Here is a 27,917-nt window from a genome sequence, read left to right as displayed (position 1 = left end):
ATCAAGCGCCCAGTGTGACATATTCGGTCCTAAGCAGAGTTCACTATTTTAAGGGTGACTCGAGTCCTGGGGTCAAATGGAGATGACTGGTGGGGTCTGTGAACAGATCTGGTCCTTCCCAATGAAGGGTCTACTACAGTGTGTAGACTGGGAGAGTAGGGGGTAGGTCCTCCCTGGAGGAAGTGCATGGATGCCTCTCGGACAAGAGGGATGAGAGTGGATCACGTTGGCTCCCATAATCCTGGCAAGTGTTAAATCGTGAAGTATGTGTGGGGGGCTGTGTGTGCGGGGGTGGGGGAGGAGGAAGTAACTGTTTCCCTTGTGTCCCCTGAGGGAGGGGGCCTCACCGCTGCGCCGCCTCTCACCTCTCCACCCCTCACCTCTCCATCTCGCCCTTTTCCTGGCTCGGACCCGGCCCCTTCCGCGTTCTCTTCCTCTGTCCCCAGGCCCCCATCCGATCTTCCCCTATCTCCAGACAACCACTCCCGAGGAATGGGGGAGGTCTGGGGGTTTGTTCAAGCCAGCTGCACCGAGGTCGCTGCGGTCACAGAGGGCGCGGGGAGGGGGCGGACCCCGGGCGCAGCCGTGGTGGGTGCGCCCGGCCAAGAAGGGCGGGGGCGCCGGAGCGCGCACGCGGAGGAGGGGAAGGACGGAGCGGGGAGGGCGTGTGAGCCAGTGAGCCACAAGAAAAGGGAGCGCGCCCGCCGCCGCCGCCGCCCTCCTCCGGAGAGAGGCTGGAGCGAGGCTGTGCGAAGCGCCGCATTTCAATGAGAACCGGCCGAGGCACATCCCCGCGCTAGCGGCTGCAGCCGAGACGCCCGCGCTCCAGCAGCTGCTGCAGCCCAGTCCCGGCCCCGCCGCCGCCCCGCAGCCCCGCAGCCCCGGCCGCGCCCAGCCGGGTGAGGACAGCACCAGGAGGCGGCCCCGAGCGCGGCCACAAAGACCCCCGGCGGCGTCTCTCCGCGGACCGGTGCGTGGTTTGCCTTTGCTGGGGAAGGGAGCCGCGGGCAGGGTTGGCCGGGGGCCCCGCCGGGGGCTCGCGGCGCCTGCTCTTCCCGCAGCCGCGGGGCGCCGAGGTAGCCCGGGGCGCGGAGGGCAGGGCGGGCGCCCCCCTCGGCCCGCCGCCGCCACCCCGCCCGCAGTTCCTCGAAAGGCGCTGCCCGGCCCTGGCCAGACTGGCCCCGGCCGGGGACGGTTTGTAGGGGCGGCTCCGGGGCTGCTGGCACCTGCCTCTTTTGTCTGGTGCCACCGGGCTTAAAATGGGGAGTAGGGCGAGCTCTCCCCCGTCCCCCCCCCCCCCTCCCCGCCAGGCTTTTCGCCACGTTGTTAGTGGAGATGGAGAGCCAGGGCGGAGGAGCTGGGCGAGGTGTTTGTCATTGTCAGAACCGGCCGCCGAGCGAAGACCAAGTCTGCGCCTAGAAGGAGTGGCCTGGCCAGGCCTCTTATTGTGTGTGTGCTTTCCCGTGTGCCCGGGAGGGTTGTGTGCGTGAAGATGGGGCGATCTGTGCGTGGTGGGTGGCTGCAGTGTGGGTGTTGCGAGTACATTTACAGGGTCTCAAGTTCCTTCGGGGACAGCGAGCCTGCCTCCTGTAGAAATTAGTACCTGCAGTGCTAAAAGCATGCGGAGAGGAAATGGCATTTTCCTCCTAGCGGGAGCGCACGCACAGCCCTGCATTGCCCCACAAAAGAGGCTGCTTTTGAAAACCAGGTTTGCGCGGAATCACTGCTGGATTTAGCAAGGAAATGCTTGTAAGAGATGGAGCAAATGAAAGGTTTCATTCAAACCGGCTCCCTCTCCACACCTGTGAGTGTGTGTCCAGATTATGGTGCACACGCGTTCAGCGGCCACACTGCAGGGTGTTTCGTGAATACGCTTTATGAATGTTCCTAAATATATCACCTTTCCACTGGAAAGGAAAGTAGGACAGTCTTTTAGGTGTGAAATGTCACATGAAGGCCATTGAGAAGGGATTTCGAGAGGGGTTATCTGCAGGAACATTATAAAAGATTGGCACACATCCTGTGCGATCTGTGTCCAGCATGATGCGTGTACTCTGAAGGTATGTGTGTGCCTCTTAGTCCATACCTGCCCATCCACCTGCATCCTAATCCCACCGGCAAAATATGCCTTGGGACTTACAGCTCCAGCATCTATTTAGATGTGGTCATCTTTATGCCAAATTATATCTTGGGGTGGGTGTGTGTGTGTTTGTGGAAATCTCTGAAATGGGAACTCATGTCCTCCTCTAGAGAAGGAGGAGCACAGAGTTTCCTCAAAATGGTGAGAAATCCCACAGAAGACAATTGAGGGTGCTGATTTCTTGGGATGGCAGTGTTTATAGAATATCTCTGAGAAGAGCCGGCCCCATCTTTCCCCTCCCAAGTGTCTATGATCTCTGTGGCCAGGGCGGTGTGGTTTCCCTTCTTGGTACCGTGACACATGTGTACCCAGGCCTCTAGCTACCTACGGTCTGTGAACCTGTGTCTCTGTGCTTTGGCAGTCTTCCTGTGCAGAAAGCAAGGACCTGTGGAAGCCCAGTGACTCTTCTTCAGGACCCCTTGTTTCAAATATATGACCGAGCCAGTTGAAGAGCTGAGGCAGCCAAGACAGGAGAAGGAACACCTCTTTTGATGCCGCACATGATTACTGGAACATTAGTGTGTAGTGTGGTTTTTGCCATCCAGTTAGTGGTAGCTGTAGCCTTGAAAATGATTTCACTCCGAGTGCGGTTTTTCTTTGTCGCCAACATCATTGCTGACTTTTGGGCAGGCTCAGTGAAAGGAAGTCAAAGATGTGGTACTTGTCCTGGTTGAATGTATGATCAAGTTTGAGGAAACAGACAAATAAAATCAACTTTTTTTTTCCATTTTAGTTTTTTCTATTTCTGATTCCTCTAGGGACTTCCATCAGTTGCCAAATTATTTGGCTTTTGCAAATTGTGAATCACTAGATTAAAGCCCCTTCAGACTACATCAGCACACTGGTGACACAATTGTGTCATCCTTCGCTATGGTCCTGCTTGGTTTGTATAGATTTGTGAGGAAACCTCTAGGGTTGGAAGATTGATTATTGCCTTTAAAAATAGGGGCAGCTGGGTGGCTCAGTTGGTTGTGTCCAACTTCGGCACAGGTCATGATCTCACAGTTTGTGAGTTTGAGCCCCACATTGGGCTCCGTGCTGACAGCATGGAGCCCACTTGTGATTCTCTCTCCTCTTTCTGCCTCTCCCCCACTCTCTCTCTTGCTCTAACTTAAAAAAAATTGAAAAATAAAGAAACAAATAAAACAGAAACTTCAAAAGCCAAATTGGCCTCTATAATATATGAAGTTTGAAGAGCTTAGTGAGTTAGCATGGTGCCCCATTGTCCCCTCCCCCCATACAAACACCCCTTTTTGGAAGACAAAAGAGCTCCTTTTGAGAAGAGACCAAACAGTAGGAGCAGTTGTGATACCATGGACAAAGTATTGGTTCTGTTACTCAGTTACTAGTTGCCTGAAGAACTAGATATCAAGTGATCACTGTTTCAAAGTTATCCAACTTCGAAATCAACGAAACTGATTCGTATCTACCTACGTATGCTATAACTTTTTCTGGAAGATACAAATTTAGACTATTATGAGTTATTAAGAGGCCTGAGGTAGTTTTTTTCATATTCGTAGGAAAAAATATACTGAACTGCTCATCAGTCCAGATTTGAATCACACCCTGGCCCCCATTGGGGTCAGCAATGGAATCCTGAGCAAGTGAAGATAATAGAGGCCAGGTGACCACTACCCACTCTGTCTGGAAATGGGGCCTTCCGCAGAATGACCTCCCCAAGGTCACAGGGCTATTTTAAAAAAACCCCTACTTTACATGGATGAATGGATATAGGGAGGATCTCAGGGAGTCTGGCCTCGAAGACCTATCACATGGGGTAGAAAGGAGGGAGTGCCAGCTTCCGAGTCAGTCAGAGTAAACCCAGGTTCAAATCCCAACTCCCTCAATTATGATAACTCTGGGACCCAGGATAGATATATCCTATCCTCACCTTCAATCGTAATAGTATTACTGACCTCAATGGATTATTGTGAGGTTTAGAAGGGAATTTTTAGCAGATTACACAATAATTGATTGCTGAATAATAGTGTCAGCCACATCATAGACATTCAATAAACATTAGCTTTTTCCACTTCATTTCAGGAGTGCACAATCCCTAGCACTGCTTTTAAACATGAATTTTTAGCCACTCTGAATAGACCAGAGGTTAGTTTACTGAGGGTTGAGGAAAGGTCAGGGAGGCTGGATTGACCTTCAGAAAGGCAACCTTGTCTATTGGGTGGGATTTGGAGAGCACTCCTAAGGTTCTTGCCCCAGATTTTCCCTTTCCCTTATATTGTGTTTCATCATGCCTGAAATTTTGTCATCAAAACTTTCTTCTGAATGCTTTCTAGATCATTCTGTTAAAATATGGATCCCCTGCAAGGTTAGGCCACAGGCCTTTATCAGCTAACCTCTTAGCAAGGATGAATTGATCCCACAGGCAGCTTGCTGATGACAGGGCTCCATAGAAAGTAATACGGGAACTAGGGGCACCTGGGTGGCTCAGTCGGTTAAGGGTCCGACTTTGGCTCAGGTCATGATCTAGCGGTTCATGGGTTTGTCCCCTGTGTCGGGCTCTGTGCTGATAGCTCAGAGCCTGGAGCTGCTTCAGATTCTGTGTCTCCCTCTCTTTCTGCCCCTCCCCTGCTCGTGCTGTCTTTCTCTGTCTCAAAAATAAATAAACATTAAAAAAATTAAAAAAAAAGAAAGTAAAATGGGGACCGTGAGGGTACAAGCATATACCTTTCAGAAGGTCATAAGGTGAAAATCAGGCAGATCCATAAGGAGCTTTTCCTTACCAGAAAAGGGGGAGATTCTTTTCCTACTAGTTGTTTCTGTGACAGAGTTAAGAGAAAAGCAGATTTTATTAATAAACAGCATTAATACTTATCTCATGCTAGACACTCTCCCAAGTGCTTCAGGTATTAATACTTAAGGTAGGTATGATTAGCTTCCCCATGTGTAGTTGAGGAAGTGAGGCTTAAAGATGTTGATCCAGACTTGGTCCTAGACTAGCTGTGTCACCTTGAGGAATGTACTTGCTCAGCATCTCTAAGCTCCTGTTCTCTCAGCGGCAAAGACAAAGTGGAAGGAGAGGCAGAGCCCTCCCAAGAAGTAACTTTTCTCCCTTCTTGTTCTTCTTTTTCCTCTTCTTCTCTTCCTCCTCCTCCTTTTTCTTCTTTTTTTTTAACCCAACTTATCTGAAGCACTAAATGTCAGTAAAGGAGTTACGGTGAAATCACTTTTAGAAAACGCTGCTATCTAATATATGAATGTGTTGGAAAATCTTCAGTTGTTAGAACCCAGGGATTGATTCAGTTTGCTCTCCATCTGGCCAGGGGGAGTGCAAAGCTGCATGAGAAGTTTATGATGTGACTGTTAAATGCTGACCGCCTCTTTTGTTTCCTGGCCCACCACCACTACTATCTTTAGCCCTGTGTAATATGAAAGCTTATCTTCCCTCTCCCACCAGAGTGAGCACATGGTAGGGAGGTTTGGGCTTTGTAGCCCAGCAAATGTGGGTGGGAGGTCTCGGTTCAAGCATTTCCCAACTGTAGGACCTGAAGACATTTTTCTGTGCCTCATTTTATTCATCTGTAAATAGGGATAATAGTCCTTGGAAGGGTTTGTTGTGACTTGGAAATAACAGCTGTCCAGAACCCAATAGGTGGTCAATACATAGGAGCTGTTTCTAATGAACCTGGGGTTGATTAATAAGCTGTTTCCGCAGAGGCTGCCTCTTCTACTTCTTCGTTGTCTTCCTTCTCTTCCAACTTGATAACTCATATTAAATATATCATCAACTGCAGCGATATTTCCACCAGCTGCTCTGGAGCTGAGCCTTTCAAATCATGGTCTTAAAATAACATCAGTATGTGTCTCTGTTTTTTTTTTGTTTTTTTTTTTTTCCTTCTGTGCCTCCTAGGTTCCACTTTAACTCCATCATGTCCTTCGGCAGAGATATGGAGCTGGAGCACTTTGACGAGCGGGACAAGGCGCAGAGATACAGCAGAGGGTCGCGGGTGAATGGGCTGCCGAGCCCAACGCACAGCGCCCACTGCAGCTTCTACCGAACCCGCACGCTGCAGACCCTCAGCTCTGAGAAGAAGGCCAAGAAAGTTCGTTTCTATCGAAACGGAGATCGATACTTCAAAGGGATTGTGTATGCCATCTCTCCAGACCGCTTCCGATCCTTTGAGGCCCTGCTGGCTGACTTGACCCGAACTCTGTCGGATAACGTGAATTTGCCCCAGGGAGTGAGAACGATCTACACCATTGATGGGCTCAAGAAGATTTCCAGCCTGGACCAACTGGTGGAAGGTGAGCGCGAACTCCCAAGGGACCCTAGAGGATGCTTTCTCAGGTTTCCGCATTGTTCTAGGCACCTCACTTGATCGCTAAGACACATCAGCCTCATTCAGCTCTGACCCTTATGTTTCACAGATCTGGGAGTTCACTTTGCTGTACTGTAGTGGAAAAAGGAAGAAAAAAACCCCGCTAATGTTATTAGGTCAGGCTTCTTATAGCGATGGACTGAGGGAAAAGGTGTCTTAATTCTCCCGCATTCTCTGTTTCTTTTCTCATACCCATGCTACATTAATTTTAAAAGCCTGTTTTTAAATTTTGAATCACATCGTTCGTATTCATTTCTAGATGCAAATGAACTTTTGCTGTCTGAAATTACTTGAACTGAAAATACCTAATGGATCGTGAAAGTTTTGAGTAGAAGGGAACCTTATGTAGGTAGCAAGCCCATTAATTCTGTCACTGGAGACTGAGGCCTAGAAAATTCGAGTGACATGTCTATGGTCACATGGTAAGGTAGTGTTGATACTGCACTAAAAATTAGGTTTTCTGGCATCTCTTTCTCATATGGTGCTTCCTTTTGAGTTTAAAGGATTCTTGTCTTTCTGGGGTACCTGAGAATATAAAGGAATGAATCTGTTCAGTTTATTGTTTCTTGAAGTTGAATTTAGGTTAACAGTAATTATCTGTTTTAGACATTTCATGTGGAAATGAGACCGTTTTAGTCCCTGGATGAGGTGTGGTGTCTTGTGCAAGCAGAATAGGTACACTTGCTTCAGTCCCAACGCCACGGGAGCGGCACAGAAAGCCGGAGCGGCACCTTAGAAATCACAAGCAAAGAAGCCCCTGGGTGGTTCAGTTGGTTAAGCTTCCGGCTTTGGCTCAGGTCCTGATCTCCCCATTTGTGAGTTCAAGCGCTGTGTCGGGCTCTGTGCTGACAGCTCAGAGCCTGGAGCCTGCTTTGGATCCTGTGTCTCCCTCTCTTTCTGCTCCTTTTCCGCTCATGCTCTGTCTGTCTCTCTCTCTCTCTCTCAAAAATAAATAAACATTAAAAAAAAAAAAAAGAAATCACAAACCAAGTAAAATGACTTGGAGAGAAATAACGGGTTACATTCATGCTAAGGTGTAAACGAGGCTGACTGATCTCTGGAGAGTGGGAATTCCTAAGTCTGAGTTGTCAGGGTCGTGATGAAGTAGCCCTCAGCACAGAGGAAGACGGGAAAGGAAATGTAGAGGTTTGGAAGTGCTTGACTTCACCCTGCGCTCATCTCCACTCCAGATATGTCTGCCCGGGCCCGCTGTCTTACTGGATCCTGGAGGAATGCCATGCACATAATACCCTCCCTGTCTTGTGCAGGTAGCTGGGGGTTTGGGGCCCCTGTCCCCTTAATGGCACACAGGCGAGCCCTCTTGCCCTCGTCTGGAACCAGAGTTTGTATGTGTTTTAAGGCTGAGGGCGTCTTGTGTCTTCCTCCCGTTTTCCTTCCCTTGACCTGCTGGCAGGGGTGCCAGTCCAGTCGCAGTATGACTGGACTTGAGAGGGTGTGGAGAGCCTGGGCTTGGTGTGTTTATTATGTGGGAATTCACATCTCTTTTCAGTGACTCGTCACCCTGCCAAGATGCCTGTAGACTTGGCCTTCTTCCTTCTATTCAGAAGCTGGCACTTTCAGTAAATTAAAGGGGAAGAGTGAACGTGAAATCTTTCTGCATCGGCTTTGCTTTTTGTGCCCTGTCCTTTTCCTGACCTTGGAAAATACGGGGCTAAATAAAACATTTGGGGGGCTATTCTGAAGGATCTGGATAAAGGTGAAATGCAAAGTCAGGTGCATGATCAGTCATCAAACCACCCCTCTGAGGACTGATGGTGATACAGAGAAAATATGCCAACATCTCGAAACACATTTTAAGACAGCCGGGCCTGGCTCCTCACTGGGTCTAGCGTCCCTTGTGCAGCAGCTGTGGGGTGGGGGAGGTGTGTTTCAGTCAGGTTCCCTTCCAGAATTGATCTTTACTGAGAAGTGGCCACAGATATTCCCGTGATCCCCATCCACCGAGGAGAAGGTGTGAGAGATGGGAACCAACAGTTCTTTACGTACAAGGACCAGGAAGATCATGGAATGCTCGCCACCATCTTCTTTGTCCATTTTTTTAACACAAGAATGCCCTCTCTAAGAGACTGCTATCCTGAGAGTAATGACCGCTCACAGTTCTGGAGCGTCTGTCTTGCATATATGAATACATTTAATTTTCACAGTGATCCCAGGAGCTAGGCACTGTTACCATCCTTCTACTAAGACCTTGCTCAAGGTCACACAGCAAGAAATGGTAGAGTTAGGATTTGAACCTGGGATAGCTGGTGCCCGAGCTTGAGCTTATAACTGCCACAAATGAGATACCAAGTGGGGTATTCTTAGTGGCTTTCAAATGAAATTTTATAGTATTAGATTTTTCTTGAAAACAAATGTTTTTAACCTTGACTTAATTCCAGGAATGACAGATACAGCTCCCAGCAACACTTTAGTATTTTCACTTACCTCCAAATGCTCTTCTCTTCAATCGATATAAAGCAACTGCAGATTGATTATTCTGATGTTAAAAATTTACTTTTTGGGAAAAAATTCCTTTTTCTGATTGAATGAATGATAACTTCGGTACAGTGTGTAAGTTCACATATTGGCTGCATTTTTTAAAAATCCAGTTTAAACAGACTTTTTTTTTTCTCATTTATAATACTGCCAGCATGCAGCTGCACTTAGTGTTGAAGTAGCTGGAAATTCATTTAGATTGGCCTCTTTGTCAATTACATTTTTGCTTAGTCTGTTAAAATGCAAACCGTTACTTCATATTCATCATTACGTTCATATCTCTCACTTTACATACTAATTTTATGTAAACGTCAATGCATGTTATTAGCTTCTCATTTCCCCTTCCAATATGCTGATGTTTGAGTTTTAAATTAAATCCTTTTAGTGGATGCAGTGACAAGTGTATTTGACTTCTAATTGTTTTTTTTTTTTTTAAGTCTGTTCTTTCTCATCTCATACTAGAAATTCTGAATTACAATGACATATGTGAGTTTCTTTATTTCTAACAGTCTCAGGGTCACTTGCACTGTTTTTGTTTTTATTTTTTAAGTTTATTTATGTATTTTGAGAGACAGAGCACAGGCGGGGGAGGGGCAGTGTGAGAGGTGGACAGAGGTTCTGAAATGGGCTCTGTGCTGACAGAGAGAGAGAGCCTGATCCAGGGCTCAAACTCAAGAACTGTGAGATCATGACCTGAGCCAAAGATGCTTAATTGACTGAGCCACCCAGGCGCCCCTGCACTGTTTTTAAATTATTATTATACACAGATGATTATGCCTAAATTTGTTCAAAGAGCATCAACAGAGCTGATTCTTTGCCTGAAGTATAAATGGATGAGTGTGTATGTGTGTTTATGTATGATTGTAGGTGTGTCTGTCTATGCATGGATGTATACACACACACACACATGCACACACATATGTAAGAGCAGACAATGGATGGCAATTTTAGTTGTTTGCCTTCAAAATGGCCTTAATACATTGAAGAAGTCAGGATAATTAATAAGGAAAGTTGAATTGTAGACTTATTTCTGCAAGTGGTTTACCTTGAAACTTGGCCTCATATTCCCAATATTGCCTCTTTCCCCCAAATTTTACACTATTTATGTTCCACTATAGGTGTGTAAATGTTGTGAAGATAAATGAAGGAATGACATTTAAAACCTTTAAATTCTTAGAAGAAAGATGTAATATAGATCCCAAGAATTAACTGATTGATTTTTTTCTTTATGAGACCCTCAAGCATCAGTAATGTATGTGTTGAGGGATAGCCATCCACTCCACTTAAAAAATTTTTTTTTAATGTTTGCTTATTTTTTTTTGAGAGAGAGAGTGCGAGTGGAGGAGAGGCAAAAAGAGAGAGGGGGACACAGAATCTGAAGTAGGCTCTAGGCTCCAAGCTGTCAGCACAGAACCCAATGGGGGTCTTGAACCCACAAACCGCGAGATCATGACCTGAGCCGAAGTCAGACACTTAACTGACTGAGCCACCCAAGCGCCTCATCCCACTACTTTATTTTTTTTAAGTTTGTTTATTTATTTTGAGAGAGAGAGAGCATGCGATCTTGTGTGGGGGAGGGTTAGAGAGAGGAGGAGAGAGAGAAGTCCAAGCAGGCTCTGCATTGTTAGTACAGTGCCCGAGGTGGGGCTCGAGCTTAGGAACCCTGAGATCATGACCGGAGCCAAAATCAAGACTCAGACGCTCAGCGGACTGAGCCACCCCACCTACTTTTAAATAGGCTTTACTTGCAGTGCAGTTTAAGGTTCTTAGCAAAATTGAGCAGAAGGTACAAATATTTCTCATAGACCCCTCCGTCATGACTCATGAACAAGTGTCCCCTGTCGTCATCGGAGTGGCGCACTTGTTATAATTGATGAATCTACCCGGACACATCATTATCATCAAAAGTCCATAGTTTACATTGGAGTTCAGTCTTGGCACCGTGTGTGTTCCGTGAATTTTGCCGAAGGGGTAATGGCATGTATGAAGCATCGTAGGATCACGCAGAATAGTTGTACTGCCCTACAAATCCTCTGTGCTCTATCTTTTCATCCCTCCCTAACCCCTGGCAACCATGAATCTTTCTGCTGTCTTAAATAAGCATTCTTTTAACATCTTGTGCCATGTTGGTAAAAGAAGGCCAAGATGTTTCCTTTAGGCATTAACATAAATACTATTCAGGTATGTTGTCCTTTGGATAGAAGTAAGTTAATTTGTACAGCAGATATGTATGTATAAGAAATGAGTGCCCTTCTTTCTCAGCTGTCACACACCTTGACCCCCATACTTTACCCTAGATACTGTCTGACTCTGGAGCTGCTGTGTAAGAGATGTTCCCAAGTCTCCATCAGAATGAACCTTTCAGGAATAAATCCACACTTCACCCCACAGTTAGGGAGTCTCTAACCACGATTTCCGGTCACCCAGCTCTCCTGGAGATTTTTATTTCCCTTGATGTGGTGTTATTGATTTCTTTGTTTCTCTAATTCACTGGCTTCTTATATCTGCGCCTCTCCCTGCTATATTAAACTTTTGAAATTCATTCTTAAAGAGCTAGAAAACATACTCTCTCTCAAATTCCCCCACAGCAAACCGTTCACTAGTTCTTGTTACTGTTAATTGTTTAAAAGGTTTTTTTTTAATGTTTATTTATTTTTGAGAGAGAGACGCGCACACAGAGAGCACAAGCAGGGGAGGGGCACAGAGAGAGGGAGAGACAGAATCCAAAGCAGGCTCCAGGCTCTGAGCTGTCGGCGCAGAGCTCGACGTGGAGCTCAAACCCATGAACCGTGAGATCGTGACTTGAACCGAAGTTGGACGCTTAACCGCCCGAGTCACCCAGGCGCCCCTTGTTTTTATTTTTGAGTATCATCTCAGATATCGGTGCATGTTAGGATATACGTTATCATTTATCCAGAAGGTAACTTACTGTGCTTCTAGTTCTGTTCCTTGCTCAGTGCACTTAACAATAGGTCATATCATACATCTAGAACTACTATGTTCTTTTTACTGACTTCATAGTATTCCTTTATACAACCGTGCCCTAATTTATGTAGCCAGTCTTTTATTGATGGGCATTTAGGTTGTGACCAATCCTTTGTTCTTAGATGCAGTTTTGCAGTGAATATCCTTAGGTATAAGTTTTCTATCCATGTCGGAGAATCTTTGTGGGACAAATTCCCGGAAGTAGTAGAAAGGTACAAGCTGGATAGAGAGGTACAAGTATTAAAGTCTAAAGAGCTGTTGCAAAATTCCTCTTCATAGATGTGGTACCAAGTTACACACTTACCAGTAACATATGAGAGTGGCTGTCTTCCTATACCCTCAACAAGACAATGTTTCGCGTAACGTTTTGCTATTTGCCAACTCTTATGAAGACGAAAGCATGTATCTATTGTTTTAATTTTCATCTTTTCATATAATTAAAATGCATTTGTTTCTTTTATTCATAGCTTTTGACCATTTTCCTACCATTTTTTACTGACTTGTAGGACTTTTTCCTTTTATTTTTTTATTTTTTTGGACTTTTTCCTTTTAGAGATACTAGCTCTTCGCGATATTTATTGAAAGTATTTTTCCCAGATTGTCCTTTATCTAGTGACATTGTTTACTGTGTTTTGTTTTGCCATACAGATTGAAAAAAAAACCTGAAATGATCAAATGTATCAGGCTTTTCATTCATGGCTTGATTTTCATGCCTCTTGGGTTCTCTGTACTCTGTAATTATAAAGCCAGTTTCCTCATTTTCTTCTAGTATTTTTATGTTTTCATTTTATTAAAAAATTTTTTTACATTTATTTATTTATTTTGAGAGAGAGAGAAAGAACACATGCAAGCAGGGGAGGGGGGCAGAGAGAGAGAAGGAGAGAGAGAGTCCCAAGCAGGCTCCGTGCTGTCAGTGCAGAGCCTGACGCAGGGCTCAAACTCACGAACTGTGAGATCATGACCTGAGCCAATATCAAGAGTTGGACGCTTAGCCCACTGAGCTACCCAGGTGCCCTGCGTTTTCATTTTAAGAAGTATTCTAATGGATGTCATATCAGTAAATGTTAGTGTGAGATAGAGGTTCAATTTAACCTTGTTCTAGGCTACCATACTCATGTTTAAAAGTTTTTATTTTGAAATTAATGTGGACTTAATACAATTGTCATAAAGGTAGGGAGTTCCCAGATGCCCTTCCCATAATGGAACATCTTACACAACCATGGTACCATTACCTTTGGAACAATGCTAGTAGCTAAACTACAGGCCTTTTTCAGCTTTCATCAAATTTTCCACTAGTGGCCTTTTATTTTTGGTTCCAGAACCACACATTGCATTTAGTTGTCACCTCTCCTTCATCTCTGCCACGCTGTGACAGTTCTTCAGTCTTTCCTGGTCTCTAATGACTTGGCCATTTTGGTCAGTTATTTCGTAGAACATCCTTCAGTTTGGGTTTAGCTGATGATTAGATTGAAGTTATCTCTTTGTGGCAAGAATTCCACAGAAATGATGCTGTGTTCCTTTCAGTGCATCATTTCAGGGTACAGGATGTTGCTGTGTCTTATTACTGGTGAGATTAACCATGATAAGTTGGTTAAGGTGGTATTTGCCAGTGTCCTTCACTCTAAAGTTACTATTTTTCCCTTTGTAGCTAATAAATATTTGGGGGAGAAAGTTTGAGGCTCCGTGAATGTCTTGCTTCTCCTTAAGCTTTTGCTCATGAATTTTGGCATTTACTCGTGGATTTGTCTACAGTAATTGTTGTGGTGATGTTCTAATGGTGATTTGCGATTTCCTTCTTTACTTTTCTCACCCTTAGATGACCAACACTTACTTGTCTTTAGATCTACTATGATGTCATCAAGTCTGATTATGTTAACCACTCTTAAGGCCCATTTCTCCCAAATAATAATAAGACCTTTCTTCTGCACTCCCAGCACCTGGATATATTGAACTGATACTCTTGTCCTTAGTCCTTTCAAACTTAACATGCATAAATGTGACCTCATTCTTTTCCATTACCCAGAGTTTATTCCTCTTCTCATATTCTGGATCTTGTGAAATCGTATTGCCGTATAACTTAACATCCCCCTTGACTTCTCTTCTTCACCCTCAAATACAAGCTGTTACTAAATTTTGTTGATCTTGCTTAAGATGTTTCTTCAGTTTGTCCTTTCCACCATCATTATTATAGTTTTCAAGTCCTCATCACAATATTACTATTTTTTTACTGCCAGAGTGATACATTTTTACACAGTGAGCATTGTAGAAAATCTGAAAGATGTAAAAACATTTAAAAAATTAAATAATAACTCCTCATCTTCCTACCACTTGAAACTTGTCATCTCTTCCCTGTACTATTACAATAGGCTTTGGAGCTAAAAATACATGTCTTAGTTTTTCTTTTTCAATGTTTTTGTCTTCTTTATGGAATCTGTATTTGTCCCTGCTTTGCCATTCCTTTTTTTAAATATTTATTTTTGAGAGAGAGAGAGAGAGAGAAAGAGAGAGAGTGAGACAGCATGAGCAGAGGAGGGGCAGAGAGAGAGAGGGAGACAGAGAATCCGAAGCAGGCTTGTGCTGTCTATGCAGAGCCTGATGCAGATCTCAAACTCACAAACCATCTGTGAGATCATGACCTGAGCTGAAGTCAGACACTTAACCAACTGAACTACTCAGGCACCTTCTTGCTTTTCCATTCTGTAGCCTCTCTTAGGTCAAATCCTTTAGGACACGCATATGTCCCATACAATAGTCTTTAAACTAGTTTTCCTGCCTATGTAAACCTGGCCACAGACAAACCACTTTGTGCCATACCTTTGCTTCACAATGGCTCTCCACTTACGTATGGAATACAGCCCACAATGTTGCATGTATTTCTCTCAGTGGCCCTTCTTCTGCCCTTCCTTCTCTTCTGGCCGTGTCTCTTATTACCCGTTGATACGCTCAGCAGTGAGCTTGGCTGTGCTCTGCTTGTGCTGTGCTGTCTCCCGGCTTCCCTTTTTCTCCTGCGAGGACTGTAAGATGGGTGCCCTCCTGAGGGTGCATAATGATGTTGTGGTTAAGTTATGCTTCTGGAGTCAGACCACCTGACTTGAACCCTGGCTCCACCTTTGCCAGCCATGTGACCTTGAGCCAGCTGCCTATCTCTCTGTGCCTCATTGTGCCCTCTGATAAGTGGTGTGCTAATACTTCGCTGATAGGGTTGTGTTGAGGATTGCAGGTTAAATAGCATGGGTTAGCACAGGATCTGCTACATGGCAGACATTCAAATAACCTGTTCTGCCGGTAGTGTCTCCACCCTCATCCCTCAGCCGACAGATGCACAAATCTCCCACAATCTCAAACATTCTTGCCTTGGTCTTTCTGGCCTCTCAAACCCAGAGCTCTGTGGTAAGAAATATTAGTATATGCTGTCTATACTTCCTCAACTTGCAATCATACTTCAGCTCCTTAATTAGCATCATGACACTGTAATATACTTGTTCATTTTATATCAAAGTCTCAAGAACTCAGGGAACCATTGGTGTCCTTACTGCCCAGCATGGTAGTTGTAAGTACTCAATATATTATGGGAAGAAAGAGGAAAGAGAATGAATGGATGGATAGATGGATGAATGGATGAATGAAAGTAGCCAGTATCACTACTGAACGAAAGTGGCCATTATAGAGCCACATGTGGCCTTTTAGTGGCCAGGCCAGTGATCTCTTAGGAATCCTTATCCTCAGTGATGTGCCTGGAGCATTGGATGCTGATGTCTGGTTCTCTTCCAGCCACACACTCACCAGCTTTCAGTTTCCATGGCTCCAGGCACCTGATTTGTCTTTGTTCCCTTCAGCGGCTCCTCCATTTCTGGGCACTCTTTGAAGACTGGTGTTGCCCTGGGTTTCTTCTAGTCCAGCTGGGCGTGGTTTCCCAGAACGTTTTCTTCAGTTCCATCTCTGCAGCTGTCACATGCATCTCCTTCCAAACTCCAGGCTTATATTTCTAATTGCTTGCTGGAAATCTTCAACTGGTTGGCTCCTAGGAACTTCAAATTTAGTATGTGAACAACCAAATGAATTTCTTTCCTTAGCATCGAGTCCAAACCTGGTTCCCCTCTTATTTTACCTATCGCGGTACTTGGGAAGTCAACCAAAATGGAAGTTTCAATGTTATCATTTCATTTTCATCATGTGACTCTGATTCCTTTGGGTCCCACATCCAGACAGTTGCCAGTCTCTGCCGTCTAGTCAGTCGAGTCTATCTGCTAAGTATTCCTCTTGCATCCGCTTCTCTCTGCCCCCAGTGCAGAGGTGTGAAGGTCAATTCTCCATCTCCTCTCCTGGTCTGTTATAGTAGCTTTCTCGACTTCTCTCTCCCTGTGTCCTACCTCCAGCCCTTCCCTCACGCTGAAACCAATGGGAGCTTTCTGAAACCTGGGTCTTTTGAGAAAGACATATTAATATCTCACAGACTATCCCTTGGCTGTACTGTGTAGTAGAGCGTATTATTAGTTTTATTTTATCTGAAATGCTGTCCTCTTTCTTTTCTCTAGTGAAGAATCTTACCCCCACTTCTGAGGTCACCATGAGTTCCATTTCTTCTTTATTGGTCACTCAGTGGGAAGTGAGAAGTGATTTCTTTCTCTTCTGAGTTAGGGTTGCCTCGACCACGTATTTAGCAATTATCACTTACTGCCTTGTGAAATCTTTTCATACACATCTTGATTTCTTTTCATTTTTTAAGATTTTTTTAAGTTTATTTATTTATTTATTTTGAGAGAGACAGCAAGTCAGGGATGGGCAGAGAGAGAGACAGAGAGAGAGAGAGAGAGACAGAGGATCTGATGCGGGTTCTTTGCTGACAGCAGAGAACCCAGTGCAGGGCTTGAACTCATGAACCACATGATCATGACCTGAGCAGAAGTCGGACACTTAAATGAGCCAGCCAAGTGCCCCTACACATCTTGCTTTCTTTTCTTCTTTTTGATGTTTTATTTATTCTGAGAGAGAGAGAGAGAGAGAGAGAGAGAGAGAGAGAGACGGACAGACAGAATATGGGCAGGGGAGAGACAGAAAGAGAAGGGGACACAGAATCTGAAGCAGGCTCCAAGCTGAGCTGTCAGCACAGAGCCTGACGCGGGGTTCGAACTTATGAACTGTGAGATCATGACCTGAGCCGAAATCAGACACTCAACTGCTCAACTGACTGAACCACCCAGGCACCCCACACATCTTGTTTTCTAAGCTCTTTTGAAAACAAGCTCACGACTTAGGATTGTTTTCACTCCCCAGAATGGCAAATTCAGATTTTGTACTTATTATTAAAGACTTAGGAGTTGGTATTTAATTTTTAGTTTTTATGGCAAGTGCTGTACATATCTATTGCAATTTTGTTATTTGTTACTCTGTGATGTACTTAGGAGAAATTTTTAGCAATGAGAATATATATTTTTGGGGTTCCAAATACAAGGGGCCATGTTGCTTTCAAAAAGGGTTATCAATTTATAATGTCCCTAGTGGTGTTTTCTATTTCTATTTTATTTTGTTTTTATCCTTTGTCATATATTTTAGTACCTTACATTTTTGTGAATTATAATAAGCTTTGCACATTATAGTAACCCGTTGTTCTGTGTAGATCCTTAGTCTGTTTTCTCTTTTTTATTTTAGTTTCCCCACTTTTCGTTTATATCAGTTGTAAATGTAAAATTTTGGATCTCTCAATTTTTTTTCTTTATGTTATTTTTCTGTTGCTTTGAATTTAAGAACTTGACATTTTCCATAGGCCTGACATACACATTCAAATTTTATTTTCTGTAAGCTTATTTTTATGTACTATTATATTATGAGTGACTTCCATGGAAGAATGACCCAAAGTACCTTTGGGGGATCTTTTCTCTTGCCTTTAATAGCGCTATCAAAATTGTCTACCTGAACCAGTGCCTTTTAGGAAGGTGATGAAATGTTGCTGTGTATATTTGAGATAGGCTCATAAAATACAATATCCAGAAGGCTTTATATTTTATTATGTAAATAATATCTTTCACGTAATTTTACTCAGTTTCTTTTCCGAGGTCTCAATATATATTTGAGTCTTCTGCAGTTTTTACTATAATTCACGAGAGAAATTTTAATCGCTAGAGTTTTTAATGAGAAACTTTATTTTCTGGAAAAATTAAATTTTTATAGGTATCTCTCACTTAAGGTACTTTTAAATATACCACCTTTGGAACTTAAAGAAGTCCTAGAGGAGGTAGCAACCAGAGATTGGGTCATTTTCAGACTGAGGTTAAGTGATGTCACATATGAAATTTACAAATCACAACTCTGAGCCACTGAAAAAGCTCCAGCAGTAGGGGGAAATAGAGCAAACTTCTAGAATCTCCTAATGTGGGATCTTGTGGAGGGACACCTTCCTAGCTCACTCATCACAGGCCTGGTCAACTAGGAATCTGGGTACCACATCACTGTCAGTTTTCGGTAGTGACTTAGTTTATTTCTTTTAAGTGGAAATCCTTTACTTTCATAATGGGAGCCAATGGCCAAGTAGAATTGACTTTGCAGATTTTTAAATAATAAACTTTGTCAGAGAACATTTATTTCCATACTTTGTATAATAGCAATATAATAAATTTACAAATGCATATGTGATTTTTTTTGAAAACCAAATAAAACATAGACCTTTTAGTATCTTGAAAATAATCTAAATTATTCCATTTCTCCAAGATCCCCCAAGTACTTAAATATTTCAGGGAAGAAATTACCATATTCTGATATTTCAGTAGGCATTGGTCAGTTCCAAAGATAATCTCATGCTTTATTTCCTTACTTTCTCTTTTTTTCTTTATCTTTGCTGAAAAGCAAGTATGTTTTGGCTTTTGTAAATGCCACAGCAATTCAGACAGATGCTGCTTCTGCAGCTCTAGCTGTCTGTTAGGGTGTGTTGGACATCCAGAACATTACATTTTAAGTTGAGAATTGGTCTTAACACAAAGATTTTTGGGTTGAATAAACTGGGACAAAACTAGCAGTATGATAACCACCCAGCAAATCATCATGTTCGGGAATCCCAGCTCTACCTCTAAATAGGGTGTTGCACCATTTCCTTTAAACCGTGTGTGATCTTTGTCATCTTGCCATCCTTGTTAAGCTTCCCTATAGGTGATAATCCCAAACTGTCAAAGCAAATTTGGGGTTATAAAATTCTGGTCACGGATTCCGGTGTGTGTGTGGGGGTTTCCCCCAAACACCCAAGCAATTGTCTGTGACGGCAGCTGGGTGTCCTACAATTCAACCCAATTCTGACACTATCTACCCAGACATAGCATCAGACTCCAAGGTTAAGGGCTTAGTCCCAGGAGACTGTCTCTACCACCCCCCTCCCCTTTCAGCCACCAATCAAATCCAGGTTCTCACCTGTGCTTCTGATGGATTGGCTAACAGAGAAGAGGTTCCTAGCACCCCCACTTTGATTCAATGAATTTGCTAGAGAGGCTCACAGACCTCAGGGGAACATTTTACTTACTGGATTACCAGTTTATTATAAAAGCTTATAATTTAGGAAAAGCCAGATGGAAGAGATACATAGGGCAAGGATTAGGGAAAGGGCTTGGAGCTTAAATGCTGCCTCTGACATCACCACTCCTACTGAATCTTCATGTGTTCACCAACTGGAAGGTCTCTGAACCTTGTCCTTTTGGGTTTTTATGGAGGTTTCATTATATAGGCACAATTGATTAAGTCCCTGGACTTAGGGTGCCTGGGTGGCTCAGTCGGTTAAGCATTGGACTCTTGATTTTGGCTCAGGTCATGATATCACAGTTTGTGGGATCGAGCTCCATGTCTGGCTCTGCACTGGCAGTATGGGGCCTGCTTGAGATTCTCTCTCTCCCTCTTTCTCCCTCTCTGTCCACTCTGCCACTCTCCCCCACTCACGCTTTCTCTCTCAAAATAAATAACTTAAAAAAAATCAGTCAATCAATCAATCAATCAATCAATCACTGGATTTAACTACTATCCCTCCTCCCCTCCCCAAGGTCAGGGAGGTGAGACTGAAAATTCCTACCCTCTAATCATACTGTTGGTTCCCCAGGCTTCAGTCACCCATCGTTAGTTGCTTTCCCAAAGTCTCCTCATTAACCTAAATTCAGGTGTGGTAGAAAGGGGCTCCTTATGCATATCAAGATGCCTTTATTTCTCTAATCACTTAGGAAATTCCAAGGGTTTTAGGAGCTCTGTGCCAGAAATGGTTTGAAGACCAAGTATATATTTTTTATTATAAATCACAATAGTAGGCCATTTTGCTCAAATATACTTTGGTTTTGCTAAATTAACTTTTATTTTATTTTTGCAGTATAAATTACACCATAAAACTTTGAGATGGCTTTGTGTGTATAGGAAGTTTATTATAGTAATTATGAGGTTTACTGTATGTTTTTATTTTTTAATGGCCTTTGCCACTCATAACTCTGTTAGGACTTGAATGAAACCTATTGATGATTCTCTAATCAAGAATAATACATATATCTTCAGTCTTGGCCCCATTTAGGGAGAGATTAAACACTGGATACCCAGAGCTATTTAACCAAATCAAGACCATGTATTCTTTCCATTCAGAATAATTACATTTGCTGATTTATGGTTGTCAATGATACTAGCACATTAACTGAAAAGTTATTTTCTAACAAAATCAGAAAATGAATCAACTTTAAATTAAAACAGAGGCAGTATCTCTAGTGGTGGGAAGAAATTCAGAGTTATGATTAAAAGAAACGTAGTCAAAATGTGGGGTCAAAATGTGGGGTCAAATAGAGGCATCTGGATTTCTCAGTCGGTTAAGCATTCGACGTCTGCTCAGGTCACAATCTTAGCATTTGTGAGTCTCAGCCCCACATCGGGCTCTCTGCCATCAGCACAGAGTCTACTTCTGTTTCTCTGTATGCCCCTCCCCTGTGCTCTCTCTCTCTCTCTCTCTCTCTCTCAAAAATAAAACGTTAAAAAAATTTTTTTTAATGAGGGGTCGAATAGTATATTTGCACAATTTTATAGAAGCATTTTAGCATAAGGAAACCTCGTTTTGTCTTCCTGAATTCCTGAATAGTGTAGTAGATTCTTTCTTTTTTTATTTTTTTTAATTTAAGAACGAGAGCATGAGTGGGGGAGAGGGGCAGAGGGAGAGAGAGAATCTCAAGCCAGGCTCAACACTCAATGTGGAGCCCAGTGTGGGGCATGATCCCATGACCCTCAGATCATGACCTGAGCTGAAACCAAGAGTTGGACACTCAACCAACTCAGCCAGCCACCCAGGCACCCTCTGGATAGTGTAGTAGATTCTAAATGACAGTTTGAGTATTGTGTGATCTTGGGTTTGGTGGCCAGCTCTGTCTCTCCTTTCAGCAGTTACTTTCCTTGTAGCAAAGATTGTTCTTTGTTGGAGTCTCACACCCTTCCCCAAGATTGTTTTGCCATCTTTGAATGTGGTAAACCAGACAGAGGAGTCCAAGTGACAGCACAGATTTAACACAAGTTTCTTCCCATCATTGTTACTTGAACCAAATCAGCATTACCTTCTCAAAGTTGTCATGCTTTAAAATTTTTTCAATGTTCTTTAAGGAGATGTAAAAAAAAAAGTGTTTATTTTCTTTTTCAACAAACCCACTCCACATTGTTAATGTGAATACTTTAAAATTCCTCCCTATTCTTATTATATATTTTTTAAGGTTAAAAAGTTTGTTGTTGTTGGAGTGTCAACTACTCATTTTGTTTTGATTTTAATTATTAGCTTAGTGTATAAACTTACACATGATCAGACAATTGCGTATCTCTGATTAGCACAGAATTCTGACAGTCTGGTTTTGCCTGCTGTATTTTGGGCTGTGTGTGCCTTGTTGAGGAACATTTGGGGCATCGTCGCATTGAAATGGAGTCAAAGTGACGTCTCCTGGTAACTAGTTAGAAACAATTAGCACCTTATAAGACCTGCTCACTGATTTCTAATAATTTTGGTTTTTTAATTTTCATTTCGGGCTTACTGCACAGTCAGGGTATTGCAGCCCCAGAGCAGGTGTCCACCTGTGTGGTTTTGTATTTGAGATCACTTTGACCTCTGTTATCTCGTTTGATCTTCACCAAAGCCTGGTGAGATCAGTGGCCCCCGGAATAGCTTTCATCTGATGGATGGATAAACTACCACTGAGAAGACTAGGGGACTTGTCCCAGGTCATGTGCATGGAGAGGCCAGGTCTTGAGAGCTCAGACTTGCAGTTTCCCATTGGAGCATTCGTGCTGTCTGTCCACAAAGCACCACTGTTGTTGCGACCCCCCATGCATAGGTTTTTGGTATCTACATAAATCTTGAGAAAAGCATAGTTGGGACCGGTGAAGGTGAATAGAAAAGGGGGTTGCTAAATTTGTACTCGGTGTACGTCTAGTGAGATATATAAACACACATTAGAGTGTTTTCTAAGAGCACTTACAGAGTAAATGTTTGGTAACATGTATAACTGTGATTTTCTATTTTTGAAACCCTGGTTCCATTATTTTTATGTGAATACTTTATTCTGTGGCCTTGGATGCTTGCACTCGTAAGTTAAAAATAGGACAAGGATTTAGATAAAAGTAGATGGGCCGTTGCAGGATTAGTCCCAGATCACTTTACCTGCATTTATGAAGGCTTTTTAGCGTTTTAACTATTCTCTGTTACAAAGATTTACTAACACACAAAAAAGCCATTATAAAATCTTTAACTTCAAAATACTTTGACCTAACTTTATGAAATATATATGTATATGAAATATATACATATATACATATATGTACGTATATATATGGGATCAGTCATTTAATGATTTATCATCACTTGTTACATATGTTACTTCTTTTTTGTGTGAGCCACATCTACTTAATAGTCTGATTATTTTCATTAAACCATTCTCTGTTAAGGAGTCATTTTTAATAAAAATGTAATGTAATTAATTCTTTTTTTTTTACCCTGCTTTATTGAGGTATAATTGACAAAATTGTAAGATATTTAAAGCATACCTCATGATGATTTGATATATGTATATATTGTGAAAGATTCTCCCCATTTAGTTAACTAACATGTTCATTGCCTTGTATATTTATCTTTTTTTTTTTGTGACAACATTTAAATTCTAGTCTCTTAGCAAATTTCAATTATAGTATAGTGTTATAACCTATAGTCACCATATTATTCATTAGATCCTTGGACCTCATTCATCTTATATAATTACATTTATTTTAGAGTCAGTTTCTGAAGCTACAGTTTATAAGTTAACCATTCTCAAAATCTTTTACCTATAAACAAATATGAATTGGCCTTCCTAGAGTATGTAGATCACTGTGTTTGGCCGTGTGTAGATGGGAGGAAAGGAAGTGTGGTTATGTTACTGGACTCTGGACTCGGGTCCCTGGACCTACCACTGGTAGAAACGAGGCTGGACCCAAAATTTAAAAGCACAAGCAAGGCTTTATTGGGGCAACAGCTGCAGTTGAAGGGAGACACAGTCACAACAAAGGCGTCAGACTGGCTCCCCTAACAACCAGGGAAAGTTTTAAAGGAACGCAGGTGGGAAAGGAGCCAAGTTTAAGCATGTAGGGGTGGGGAAACACAGGGACTTGGAGGTGGGGGGGAACAGGCGCAGTTGACAGACCATGCTTCTTTCTTCATATGTTTTGTTTGCTTGTTATGTCTCCACCTCTGGCTATGATTTTTAGCATTGTAATGAGGTAAAGGTAACTGTTAGTCACTCCATGGTCATCCTGCACAACAGCCTGAGTTAGGGGTTAAGCTCAAACTGGTCTGGGTGGTTTGGACCACTAGAACTTTTGAACAGGCAGTCATTATTGCTTGAGGGTTGCTATGCCCGTCTGGTCTTTTGTCTGAGTTAAGAGCTACCTTGGAAAGAAGAGCTTAAGGAAAAATATGGGACAGAGGTTGATGGGTACAAGAAGGTGAGCAGTAAAGGTCAAGTCTTGGGGGCTAGCTGGTGACAGTTACTTCGCTTGCTTTCAGAATTTTACTTGACTTTACAAAATGCTTAGCACACACTCCAATCAAACTTATAAATTATATAGCCTTTTTTTTTTAGATTTTTAAATTTGAGTATAGTTGACACACAATGTTACATTACTTTCAGGTGTACAACATAGTGATTGAACTTCTCCATACCTTATGTTAGGCTCACCACAAGCGTACCTAGCAACTGTCACCATACAATGAATCATGTAGCTATTTTAATAAGCTGTTTTCTGATCCACTTTCCATTTTCAAATTATGTTACTTACATTATTACTAAGTGTAGGTACCTCTGGTTTTGAAGTTTTCTGCAAGGATAAATACCCCAAATCCCAGAGAATACTTTGTTTTGAATTCAGTTTTATTTATTTCTGAGGGTTATTCAGTGTCAGTATTTCTTTCAGCAGTCGGAAAATGAAGTAAGGGAAGAATGATGATTTTTTTCCCTCCTAGGATATCAATCTGCTGTTGAACAGAGCCAGATTAGAAGTAGAAAATGTTTCTTTTCATTAAATGTTAATCATGCTTCCATTCTTCAAAAAGTCACAAGTATTTCTCAGTTCTAGTAGAAAAGGAAAAATCAAAGACTAGGAAAAAGGAAATGAGTTTACCCTGGTGTAAATGTAAATATATTTCTCTCTTCCTTAGGAGAAAGCTATGTGTGTGGCTCAATAGAGCCCTTCAAGAAACTGGAATACACCAAGAACGTGAACCCCAACTGGTCGGTGAATGTCAAGACCACCTCGGCTTCCCGGGCAGTGTCCTCACTGGCCACTGCCAAAGGGAGCCCTTCGGAGGTGCGGGAGAATAAGGATTTCATTCGGCCCAAGCTGGTCACCATCATCAGAAGTGGGGTGAAGCCACGGAAGGCCGTCAGGATTCTGCTGAACAAGAAAACCGCACATTCCTTTGAGCAGGTTCTCACTGACATAACTGATGCCATCAAGCTGGACTCGGGAGTGGTGAAACGCCTGTATACCCTGGATGGAAAACAGGTAAGAGCACTGTTGTGGTATGACCTTGATTTCACAGGGAAGAACCAGGGAATTGGGGGATCCATGTGCCTTGGTGGGGGGAGGGGATCTGAAACATGCATTTTACTGAAGTGGAAGGGAGTTGGGTCCTTTAGTCAGCAAATACATAGCTGTTGGCCTCAAACCAGACCGAGGATAGAGGTAGACAGGATTAACCATAAGCATAAAGTAAAATATCTTTTTCTGAAGCTTAAATGGTTACTCAACAGATTTCTGGGGTTTTTTTCCAGTTATTAATTGCTTAACATAATGGTGCTGTTCAGCCGTCTATTTTCAATTTTTTTCATGTAGTAATGTCTTATAGCCTTAAGCATGACTGAGATGTAAACTCTGACCATTAGCAAAAAATCTTATTTCCTTTCTTTGGCCGAAATAATACTAAGAATACTTTATGTCTCATTAATGTTTGCTAGTGAGATTTATTTAAATTTTATAGATTTTTAAGTACATATGAAAGGAATGACATACTTCCATCTGAATGGCTTTAAGAGGCATATTTCTGGAATATTATACATCTTGTATTGAAAACATAATTTCAGAATCAACAATGAAGAGGAGGGGTGTTTCTTTAGCTATGGAATGGACACCAGTTGACTTGGATGAGGGGACGTATAAATGTGAGTTGCTTACGTGAACTTAAAGAGAAGTCTTGTGTGGACTTTTATAAAGGTTTGCCAGAATCCTGATAGTGAGCTGAATATATATATACATATATATATATATATATACACACACACACACACACATATACATGTACATACATATATATATATATATGTATGTATATGTATATGTATAATGCGATTTGCTGGTCATTCAGAGTTTATAAATGTCTTTTGTTTAAGATTATAATTTTTAGCACACTATCTTTCCCTGAAATTTAGTTTTTAATATGGACCTGTCAAGGTGATTTTTAAAAATTATTTTGAGGTATAATTTGAGTGATTTATATGTAGAGTACATATTAAAATCAAACTACATTCATAAATGAAAAGGTTAATCTTTAAAAAAATAAAAGGTCAATCTTTATTAAATAGAAGATTCATACAAGTTCTTGAAGGCTAACACACATTCAAATTTTATGAATTAAAAATAGATGCAATTACTAGAAAGAGTGTTAGTCATGAAAGAATTCCTCCCCTAGGGAGGCATTCAAATGCTCTAAATTATAAAATTCATTAGGAAAGAAGGAATATCTGCCAGTTGTTCATTTATATTCACCAGTATTCTGCTTGTCTCATAAAACTTGTCTCCCCTAAGTGTAATGTAGATAGGAATTCTGAGAGATGAAATTCTCAATCTTCTAGATCTAAGAGGGTGTTGCCTGAATGTCACTGATCAAAAAGTCCATTGCTGGTTTGTGAATTATAGCAACATAAGATAGCAAGGTTCACATTTAAACTTTGAAACCTTTCAGTGGTTCCCTTTGTAATGAGTTACTCAGCCATTTTGTAGTTCTGCATTTTTGTCTATTGGATTTTCCCAAGATGAGAGCTTACCTGTTTCTTTTTTTTTTTTTTTACTCTTTATTTATTTATTTTGAGAAAGAGAGAGAGAGAGAGAGAACACATGCATGCAAGAGCCTAAGTGGGGAAGGGGCAGAGAGAGAAGTAGAGAGAGAAACCCAAGCAGGCTCCGCACTGTCAGTGCAGAGCCCGACTCAGGGCTCAACCTCACGAACCGTGAGATCATGACCTGAGCCAAAATCGAGAGTAGGATGCTTAATGGACTGAGCCACCTAGGCGCCCATGAGAAAGAATTTTCAAGTGAGTAATTTGTCCAGGAAATATCATCTGAAAGTTTTCTATGTATTTTTTTCTTGCAGTCATTCTGCTGATGGTTGCATTCGGCTGTTTGTCTGTGTGTGTGTGTGTGTGTGTGTGTGTGTGTGTGTGTGTGTGTGTGTCATTCAGTTTGCTGTTGTAGCATTTCCTCTGTTGTGGCATGTTCTCTTCATAGCAAGAGTGGTGAAAAGCTGCAGACGAATTGGAAGATAGAGTGGAAAGAATATAAAGACTTTTTGCTTGGGTTCCCAGTAGGAACAAAGATGCTTCCTCATGGACCCCAGGAGTCTTTAGAATCGTTTCTGCTCCAAAGGGAAATCTCCCCCCATGAGAGGTTTGTTAGAGTAGAATGCTTTGACAGTCTTGGCAGAGACCAAGGCTTGATAAGCCTCTGAGAATGAACCAGTTTTCTCCAAGCCTTCCTGTGGCACGATGCTCTGTCATGGTAGAGCGGAACCCCAAGCCAACCACCATTGTACCCTGCCCACTGTGGCATTGAGGTCCTGTCCTGTCACCAGGACCTCATCCTTCAGCTCACGGTCTCACCTCTTTTGTTTGTTTGTTTGTTTTAATAGTGTAACAGCCCTCGTATCATTTCCAAAAATGATATGCAAAACCCAATGACTAAAAAGCTTTTAAAGGTATTTTTTTTGTATTGAGGAAAGATAATTGTTTAAAAATTCAATAGCTTGAATGCTTGAAGTGACATAGTATAGAACAAGCGAATTGTAAGCAGGGATGGCTTTTCTCATTGCCTCAGTCAGCTTGCGGATATATCCACGGGATGGAAACTGGTGACTCTGGGTTGTTTGACAACAGAACAGGGGAAAATGAACAGTGAGAGCCCTTGCCTGTTGTTACATATGTTACCCAGGATGGGCACTGGAGGGCATAGACCACATGCTGTTCTCACCTGTTCCTCCCATCACTTGGCCTCCTTGCTCTCTTGCCTTTGGGTGTGCTTTAAGCCTGAACCGAGAGTTCATTATACAGTGCTTTTTTTTTTTTTTTGAGGTTTTAAGCTGAGATAAGGAAATCAACATATTAGAAATGTGGTACCACGTAGAAAACATTTTGCAAGAAGCTGCAGTTTCCCCAGATGACTGTTGAGGTTCACAGCAGTCG

The 27,917-nt window shown here is 42.3% G+C and overlaps 1 protein-coding gene across 5 annotated transcripts in view; it reads left to right on the top strand.

Moving 5' to 3' along the window:
* Positions 1 to 711: 711 nt before the first annotated feature.
* The window catches only part of DCLK1 (doublecortin like kinase 1), a 343,799-nt gene continuing 316,593 nt past the window's right edge, over positions 712 to 27,917 (top strand). For 2 of the 5 annotated variants that reach the window (XM_027064681.2, XM_027064682.2), the window contains exons 1-3: positions 718 to 970; positions 6,009 to 6,403; positions 24,623 to 24,969. In XM_027064681.2, the coding sequence (XP_026920482.1) occupies positions 6,028 to 6,403; positions 24,623 to 24,969 (723 nt within the window). In that variant the 5' untranslated portion in view covers positions 718 to 970; positions 6,009 to 6,027. Of the gene's footprint in view, positions 971 to 6,008; positions 6,404 to 24,622; positions 24,970 to 27,917 lie in introns of all 5 variants that reach the window. The other 3 variants (XM_027064684.2, XM_027064683.2, XM_027064680.2) reach the window with 3 other exon arrangements.

This window comes from Acinonyx jubatus, chromosome A1 (assembly GCF_027475565.1).
Source record: "Acinonyx jubatus isolate Ajub_Pintada_27869175 chromosome A1, VMU_Ajub_asm_v1.0, whole genome shotgun sequence".
NCBI classification, from domain to species: domain Eukaryota; kingdom Metazoa; phylum Chordata; class Mammalia; order Carnivora; family Felidae; genus Acinonyx; species Acinonyx jubatus.
Note: the sequence above shows the minus strand (reverse complement) of the source record. Positions and strands in the feature narration are given on the sequence as shown.